At 32.6% G+C, this 9,683-nt stretch overlaps 1 protein-coding gene, 1 long non-coding RNA gene and 2 pseudogenes across 2 annotated transcripts; 1 reads left to right on the plus strand and 3 right to left on the minus strand.

The window, feature by feature from the left end:
• The first annotated feature begins 796 nt into the window (after positions 1-796).
• LOC120168084 lies at positions 797-1,133 on the plus strand. Its single transcript, XR_005520098.1, has 2 exons — positions 797-912; positions 1,042-1,133. It is a non-coding gene; the product is annotated as an uncharacterized LOC120168084 (long non-coding RNA).
• Positions 1,134-1,987: 854 nt separating this feature from the next.
• LOC120170732 lies at positions 1,988-3,819 on the minus strand (annotated as a pseudogene).
• A 2,988-nt stretch (positions 3,820-6,807) lies between these two features.
• LOC120166022 lies at positions 6,808-7,516 on the minus strand (annotated as a pseudogene).
• On the minus strand, positions 7,380-8,045 carry LOC120165922 (protein trichome birefringence-like 19). Its single transcript, XM_039175381.1, has 2 exons — positions 7,594-8,045; positions 7,380-7,522 (listed from the first exon to the last, which is right to left on the minus strand). The coding sequence occupies exons 1-2, from the start codon at positions 8,014-8,016 to the stop codon at positions 7,520-7,522; spliced, it is 426 nt and encodes a 141-aa protein (XP_039031312.1). The 5' UTR covers positions 8,017-8,045; the 3' UTR covers positions 7,380-7,519.
• Between the last annotated feature and the right edge of the window lie 1,638 nt (positions 8,046-9,683).

Genomic DNA, 9,683 nt, shown 5'->3' on the forward strand with positions numbered 1-9,683 from the left:
AAATAGAGTTTATATTCGGAAAAATTATATAAATTTATAACATTTTCGATTGTAAGTGAAAATGTTAGAAAGAGAAATAACATTTTGATAACATTTTCAATTACAATTGATTTATGACTTTCTTTTTAATCTTACATTAATAAATTGTATTTTAGATTCTTCCCGGATACTGGTGTCTGACATCCATGAACTATGCATATGTCATTCTCTGTACATGAAAAAGTGCAAGAAGCAAATATGCTTCATTTGAAGTCCAAGGTCCCAAAACTTGTTCTTCATGCTTCTTTCGTGACTGCTGTTTCATTCTTCAAATTATACTCGACACCTTTTTTAACAATATTGTAGGATTAGTTATGCTAAAGTATCTTTAGTTTATAAAGTTTCCCTAGTTATTACATGGCTTTACAACTAATTATTGATGAAAATGAAGCCATGGTCATGACTCGCGAGTAATGTAGAGCAAATAGTTTAAAACTTAAAAACACTAAAAATAATTCAAATTCTCAAACATCAATAACAAATACTCAAGTGTGAAGTGTCCAAGAAAACCATAATTTATAATTCCAAGCCCCCTTAAAACTAAAATAACATTGATATCTACCGATAACTAAACCTAAAATTCCAGTAAGATGAAGAATACCGGAATATGAGCATAAAACCTTACACTTAAATCCTCCATCCGTTTATTTTCTTATGAGATATTTGGATCTTCTTTGCATTTTTTTATAGGAGATGGATGAAATCAGGAGAAATCTGAGAGCTGAACAGGAAAATGCAAAGACTGCCTTGGATGTCGGCCATTCGAAAAATGCTGTGGTTGAATCCACAATAATTGTTGAAGATGAATCCACCGGAGTAGCTTCAAAAAAATCTGCCTTACTAGACAAGGTAGAGAAGAAGTCAAAAGAATTGGTCCTTTTTATCTCTCTTCTGATTTCATGTTATGCATTATATATATATATATATTCTTCTCTCAAAATTAGTCGACTTGCTGCTGCTGTGGCTTTTTATTTTGCTGATGAAATATCTTTATATTCTCAGAGCTCAATTGAAGAGTCAGTTAATGATTTAGAGAATAAATGGGAAAATATTCAGAATAAAGCATTGGAGCAGCCTTCTCCTCGTACCCACAGTATGCTGTCTTTTAGTGCTTGTTTTATGAGCTCACAGTCACTCGTTGACAAATATGGTCTTTCTTTTCTGTTATTATTTCCTTCCCCGCTTCCAATTGTTCTTAAAAGGATAAAGCTTTGATGTTCCTTGTGAAAATTAAAATCAGATCTTTGATTAGACATCTGAAGTAAGACAAAGAAAAAAAATGAAGTTGCAAAAATTGTTTTTCTGGTGTCCTTGTGTTCATGCAAGAAAAGTAAAAACTTAGAAAAAATTGAACATACGTTTCATATTCACAACTTCGAGTAACATAGGTTTTCATTAATCTATTCCTGTCATGCAGCACAAAGAGAGAAAGCACTGGACAAACAGCTTCACAGCCTAATTGAGCAACTACCTGCAAAACAAGTTAGTTAATTGATTTGTCCTATAAGTTTAAAGTGGACCGGACTATATGCATAAAATGTTACTCTGTCTGCTTATCTTTCTCTTTACTTGTTCTCCATTGAAGTTAAACTTCTCTATTGCCATTGCCCAAAAGAAAAGCTGTTTTAAATGGTGTTCTGATGTTAACTGAGGTGCTTTTCCTGTAATGTGTATTCTCCATCAAGTTAACATTTTCGTTTTTGTGGTAAGGATCTTCCTCGGACTTTTCTGCTGATTATCATCCCAAACTTTCTTATTCCACCAGCGGCCGGAATGAGAATCAACAGAGCCTCATGCTACGCAGGTCGGCTTTCGTGCTCTACATTTTAGCTTTACACATCTTGGTTTTCATCAGGATCTCGTTTTGAAGAACATCATCTGGAATACTCTAATTGTTATTGAAACGCATACAAAAAAAGGATGTATTCTTTTCGATTGTAATATAATACTGTATATAGATAGAACTCATTGTTGTACATTGCATGCTTTGACATACATCATTTCAAACAAAATCTCAAATCAAATATTTCAAACAATTTTGATCAAACATTTCTCATCAACTTTGCTTTTAACTTTGGAATGGCTTCCTTCTTCTTCATCAAATAAAACAGAAACTCATTCAATGTGTCAATTGGACCTGGCAAACACCAATGAACACAATCATACACTGTCTCATTCTTATGCAAGGAGTGTCCATATCCATTTGGATGTCCATCTGGTCTCTGCCACATGATTTCAGTGGCGTTTACCACTTCAAATCTTAACCCCATTTTCTTCCCTTCTTCCTCTGCTCTTCTCAGTTCCTTAACTTGAACCCAGTAAAACTCCTTGTTGAACTCTTGCAACTTCATTTCATTGCTTGTAAAAGGCCTCGTCCTACCGCAGTTTCCTCCTTTATCCCAATCTCCGTTCTCGAAATGTGACGCCAAAAACGTCCGTAAAATTGTGGTACCGGAGTAGTTTTTAAGGCTTAGAAGAGTTTTGAAAGCTGTTCTGAAGGCCATCTTGTATGCATAGTACTTGGAAATGCTTGTAACGTTCTGATTACAAATATGACATCCGATGAGCTGACTGCTCTCGTAGAATAACAGTGGCCGGAAGAACCATTGTCCGACTGAAATGATCACATAGTTGAATTTCTCGATCTCGTTTGTCCATGCTTCGTCGGCTTCATCGAGGTAAATGTTGATGAGACCATTGATGTCTGCAGCTCAGATTTAACCAGAAATGGTGACCAAAATGCTGCTAAGGTGAAGTTGTAATCGGCATAGAACCAACGCTGGAAGTAGTTTTTTTCTGCTGATTTGTTCTGAGTTATATCCTCTGGATCTGCTTCCTGAAATAAAACACATGCATACATCAAAGTTTCTCCATTTCTTTAAGAGCAAGAAATCAAAATCCGATTTCCAATTCTTAGTTAGAACCGGGGATTTAAATAACGGTCAATAGCAGCCGTTATATAAAGGTAAAAGTACCATTCGAAACCATTATTTCATAATTGTGATACTCATAATGATCGAAATAGCATCCGTTATTACTGCTACGATAAACATAAAGCAAATAAAAACGCGACTATTTATCTGGTTAGAACTTACATGAGCTAAGAGGCACACTGATAATTACATGAGTTATAAACAGTGATTTAAATAGAATTTCATTATCGGAATAGCTATTGTTATATAACGGGAAGGGTACAATTCAAAACCATCATTTTTATAATTAAAATATTCATAAAGACAGTAATAGTCCTGCTATTACCACAATCAGGATAAACGCAACCAAAAAAGCAATCACAACCGCAATTTAAATTCCTGGTTAGAACTCACATGAGCTAAGAGGCAGAGCAATGATTCCATCTGGTTCCTTCCTACTGAATCACCGACAAAAGCCATTGATTTCCCTTTAACAATCTCCAAGAACTGAGCTGCATCAAACAGAGGCAACTGGCACTCATCTGGTTTCCATCTCCACTTCATGAACTCTGTGTCTGGTCTCCCAAACTTCATGCAGTTCTGCTGGTCAATGATCATCCGACACGTTTCATTGCTGTAATAAGGAGGACCTTGTGGATAAGGCACCCATTTTCCCTTGAAAACATCACAACTCTTGTCTGAGCTTCTGGGGATACTGGGAAGAGGCAAATGCAAATGGGAACTTTTCAGAAAGCTTAAAGTGATTGAGCTGATGAGAATCAGTGAAAGAGTTAAGATGAAAATGTTGATGGAAACTGTTTTGTTGAGAGTTTTTTCCATTGGGAAATGAAATGAGATGGAAATTCATGGGGGAAGAAGCCTCTAAAAGCAAGATATTTCATTGAGTATACAATTGAACAATGACAGTTCATAAGCTACCTAATTGGTGATCATGGTTAAACGCAAATTTGTCAAATTATTATGATGAATTATCATTAAATGCTTATCACAGTGAAAAAATAATCATTAAGATGAGTAAGAAAGATTAGATTCAAATTTTAAGGACGAAATTAGTAAAAGGAATAATCATTAATTTAGACGAGTTTTAAAATAAATATAAATTAAATAAATTTATTTTATAATGTATTATCGTTTTATTTTTTATATATTTTTTATATATAAAAGAAAGACGGGTCTAATTAAAATCTCTCCTAATCAGCTATGAAGAGTTGAGCCTGTAAGGGAAAAAGAGTGCCTACTATATTAATAAGATAAACCGTATATCGTATGATACCTTATCAAAGATAATTTCGGGACAAATCGAGTCAAAACACAACGATTTCAAAAATTATAAAACCTATTTGACTAGTTTATCTGGTACAAATTAAAATGTAAGATATAGGATGAATTTGTAACACTAGTCAGATATCTTAATTTAATGCTTGTTGGTAGAGCGTAATATAGTTCAGATGTCGAGGGAATCAGCCTTATTCAATAAGTTACAAATAAAATAGTTTTTTTAGCACCATATATCCTTAAACTGTAATATTTATTTTAAATTAGCATATAAACATGTAAACATTTCAAATCCATCCAGATTATAACTCTAATTCTAAATTGATTTTTAAACTTTTGAATATTCCAAATTTTCCCCAAATTATGACTCTTATTTTGAATTGATTCCTAACTTCTGAACATTCCAATAGCATCCCCCAAAATCATTTAAAAGTTTAACAATAAAATTAGAATGTTCAAAAGCTTTAGGACCAATTTAGAATGTCCAAAAGTTTAGGGATTAATTTAGAATGAGTCATAGTTTAAGAATGAATTTGGAATATTCAAAAGTTTAGGCATCAATTTAAAATAATTATCATAGTCTGATTACGTATAATGTAATTAACTCTAAATAAAAATAAAAATCAGCCCAAACATCTTTTATCCATAATAATAATAATAATAATAATAATAATAATAATAATAATAATAATAATAATTATGTTATTATTATTATTATTATTAAGGGTAAAATATAAAAATAGTCTTCAAACTTTTAGGACGCTTGCATTTTGGTCACCCAACTTTTGAAAATTGCAATACAATCATCGTATTTTAATTCATTTTCAGTAAGTTCTCTAACGTTAACTCCCGTTAGTTTTATCTAAGTGGCACTTAACTCCTATTAAACCCCCTTTCTTGTTCTTCTCTTCTCAAACACATAAAAATAACTCCTATTCACCCCACCTCTGATCAGCAATGACTCACACCGCCATCATCAACGCCACCGACATCGCCTCTTGACCACACCTTGACCCTCGATTAATACCATCGTCCACCGTTCAAGAAGACTATTTGAACACTCATCCCCAAGCTTCGCCGTCAGTCATTGGTGACCGTCATCGTTGGTACCAATAGAAACACCGTCTTATTCTGATCTAACCCCGCTAGCCATTCGCCGACACTCACCTCCGTTTGTCGTGAAAAGGATCCCGAATCTCATAAAAAACCATTGATTACCATCCTACCTTCAAGAAATCAACTCCGAATTTCCACAAATTCCATAAGTATTTAAAAATAGAAACTTTAATTTGGTAACACTGAATATGCGATTAACACATACCAAGGATTAAAAATGTGAAACCTAAACTAAACATTTAGAGAGAAATGAATTAATCTAATTAATTAAAAAAATTTGGAAAATTCAACTCTTCTACTTTATTTTTTTTGGGTATATTGATTTTTTATGACATGTTAACATGAACACTAACATTTTTAGTGGATTTACAAACAAGGCAAGCATGAATCGTCGACCCACAACTAGTAAACAAGCACAAATGCCTGCACGGCAATAGCAGCACGCCCGATTTCTCTCTCCCGCAATTTCTACAGAAACGACCGGCACCATTGCTTTCACAATGACGATGGTGATGGCGGTGTGAGCCACCACTAGTAAGAGGTGGGGTAAACGGGAGTTATTTTTATGTGTGTGAGAAAAGAAGAAAAAGAAGAAAGGGGTTTAACGGGAATTAAGTGTCACACCAAATAAAAACGGAAGCTAACATCAGAGTTTTACTGAAAACGAACTGACAACTCGATGATTGTATTGTAAATTTCAAAAGTTGAATGACTAAAATACAAACTCCCCATAAATTTTAGGGATTATTTATATACTTTACCCTAATAATAATAATAACAACAACGATACAACCAACGATATATCACATCTTATCGAAAGCCTTGCCATTTTTATATCTAAATAGATGCTTGAACAACCACATATAATAATAATTATTATTATTTCTTATTTGTTTTCTATTATTTTATTTCACCCGACCAAATCTAATAAAGAGTTAAATAACTAAACCTTTCATGAGATAAATTAATAATGAAATTCAAGTTTATTTATCCATACAAATTAAAGAGAAGAAATAAATGTTAATTTAAGTTTTAACTTGAACTCATCAAATAGTTTCGGTGGTTTAAAAAGTATTATTCTCTTCAGAAGTATTAGATTCAAGCAGTTGTGTTTTGTTGTCTGCATATGTTGTCAATAATTAAAAAAATCCAGAACAAATATTATCTTATAATCACTCTAAATTATTCTAAAGAAAATCAACTAGAATTTCTATTAAAAGAAAATTTCAACAAGAATTTGAACCTATCAACTGACCTTAGTGATTAAATGGAGCGTTATTCTCCTTAGATTTCTTGGGTTCAATCAAGCAGCTCGTCGGTGCGTGTGTATTGTCAATGTATAAAAAAGATTCTAGACAAATATTACCTTATAAGTATCTTAGATAATTAAAAAAAATTGACTATAATTTATTGAAAAATAAATTTTGGTGCACATAATTTATAAGAACTCCTAGAATGATGAATTAGATGGAGCTAATGAAATAAAGAAAAAAACTCGTTCAATGTGTCAATGGGGCCAGGCAAACACCAATGATCACAATCATTTACGGCGGCATTCTTCATTATGAATTTCCCATAACGACTTGGATGCCCATCTGGTCTCAGCCACATGATTTCAGTACTGTTTATCACTTCAAATCTCAAACCTCTTTTCTTCCCCCTTTCCTTAGCTTTCCTCAGTTCCTCCACTTGAATCAAGTAAAAGGCCTTGTTCTACCACAGTTCCCTCCTTTATCCCATTCTCCGTTCTCGTAATGTGCCGCCGAAAACGTCCGCAAGAACATCGTGCTGGTGTAATTATTACGGCTTACGAGGGTTTCGAAGGCTGTTCTGTTTGCATGGTACATGGAAATGCTTGTAATGTTGTTTTGGTTACGGTTGTAGCATCCAACAAGTCGATCGTTCTGGTATAATAGCATCGGACCGAAGAACCATTGTACGGCCCATACGATTACATAATCCAATTTCTCGATCTCCTTCGACCATTCTTCATCAGCTTCATCGAGGTAAAGGGTAAAGATGCCATTTCTGGAATTGCCATTAATGTCTGCAACCCTGGATTTAACCAAAAAAGGCGACCAAATTGCTGATAAGGTGAAGTTGTAATCAGCATAGAGCCAACTCTTGGAATTGTGAGATTTATCCTCCGGATATGCTTACTGTAAGATATACATCAAAATTCATTACATGTCGCGATAAACGTAACGCAACCGAAAATACCCAAACTTACATGAGCTAAGAGGCAGAGTAATGATTCCATTTGGTTTCTTGCTACTGAATCCCCAACAAAAGCCATTGATTTTCCTCTCGCAATCTCCAAGAACTGAGCTGCGTCAAACAGAGGCAACTGGCACTCATCTGGTTTCCATCTCCATTTCATGAACTCTGTGTCTGGTCTACCAAACTTCATGCAGTTGTGCTGGTCAACGATCAGCCGACAAGTTTCGTTACTGTAATAAGGACCTTGTGGATAAGGCACCCATTTCCCCTTGAAGACATCACAGGTTTTGTCTGAAATTCTGGGGATACAGGAAATCGGTAAATGTGAATGGGAACTCCTAAGAAAGCTTAAAGTGATTGAGCTGATGAGAATCAGTGAAAGGGTGAAAATGAACACTTCAGTGAAAACTGTTTTGTCCGGACTTTTGTCCATTAGGAAACTGAAATGAGCTGGAAATTCACAATGAAAGAATCCCAATGTTTTTTATTTGTGTTTCTCCCTTTTGTTTCTTATCAAACCAACCTCACAAGATTGTAGTTTGTATGGTAATAGTTAACAAGTTTGAAGGACCAGTTTTTGCTCAAAGATATATTATTTGTACTTCTTCATAGTAAGAACTTAAAGGAGAAGAACAAATGTAATAGACTGGCTCAAGAATATAATCTCGAGAAAAAAAACTTTATGTAAATTTTAGGTTAAATTACACAAATGGTCCATCGACCATAAAATGTTGTTTTCTTGATTTTCTCGACTATTGAAAGTTACAAAATGATCTATATATAAAGTATTGTTTTGTTGAGTATTCGACTAAAAGTTATAAAATAGTCGTTCACTATTTATATGTTCTCAACTTGTCCATTTTTGTTAAAAATTTGTGGTCGTTTAAGATATACGTTAACCTGCTCACTGAGATATGGTAAAATCTTATCCCATAATTGTTTGAGTTGTATTTCATGGATCAATCTATCTTTAGATTATGTTGTCGAGTCAATGCTTGAATATAGTTTCATAGAAAATGGTTTTTTTAATTGTACTCGGAATTATTTAATTATAGAAATTTTAATATGATCTATTCTTTTAATTTTATCGGTCAGATCAGCTAACTATTTAAAATTTATTAAAACATTCATTTAGTGAATTCAAACTCACAAACACACCTCAAAGCACAAGATAAATCATAATTTAAATATTAAATTTTTTCCATCAAAAAGTTCTTTGAGAATAATTTCTCGTTCACCCACAACCGATTTTAATAATATTAGTGCTATATCTTAAATTATACATTTTTAAAATATACAGTCTAATTAAAAATAACTCAAATATAAATGATTCATATATTTATTTTTAGTAAAAAACTAAAATTTTTAATTAAATTGAAAAGATTCAATTCAATGATAATATGAAATTGTAAAAATAAAATATAAAATTATTAGATTTAATTTAAAAATATAAAATTTTGAACACATTTTTATTTTAAATCTTTCATTTAAAATATACTAGTTATGAGTTAATTGTTAAATTTATTTTGTGATTTATGTTTTTTTTTACTAAAAAAGTTTAGATCAAAGGTGGCTCTCCAGTCCAAGGTCAAGGCATACTTAAGGCACAATTGAGATTTATATAGAAATGTACAGATTACCCACCAAGAATGACAATAGTAGAATTCAAACTTGACCTTACGAACTCAAATTCATGAATTCCAACCACTTATACCATAACTCATCCGCAGTTTATGTGTTTCTATGCTACCTAAATAACACAAGTTAAAGTTTTCATCTGATCACTTCTATTTTCTTTTTAAAGTGAGATTTGATTAAGTGATTAGGGCACGCCCCATTTTCTTCAATTTTTCGATTTTATCCTTTCAAAACAATTTTGTTAAAGATCTCAAGTGTGGTGTATTAATTTCGATTAATTTTATGGTCATTAGTTAATTTATACATTTCATGATAAGTTTCGAATTTGAACAATTTCATTTGTAGTGTATAATTATGTTTATTATTAATTAATTAAAAAATTATGAATATATACTAACTTATAATCACTCAGATGAATCATAAAAGAGTGTCCGTTTGGTTTTAGTAAATATATGCTCTTTT

This window comes from Hibiscus syriacus, unplaced genomic scaffold (genome assembly GCF_006381635.1).
Source record: "Hibiscus syriacus cultivar Baekdansim isolate YM2019G1 unplaced genomic scaffold, ASM638163v2 tig00000329_pilon, whole genome shotgun sequence".
Classification (NCBI taxonomy): domain Eukaryota; kingdom Viridiplantae; phylum Streptophyta; class Magnoliopsida; order Malvales; family Malvaceae; genus Hibiscus; species Hibiscus syriacus.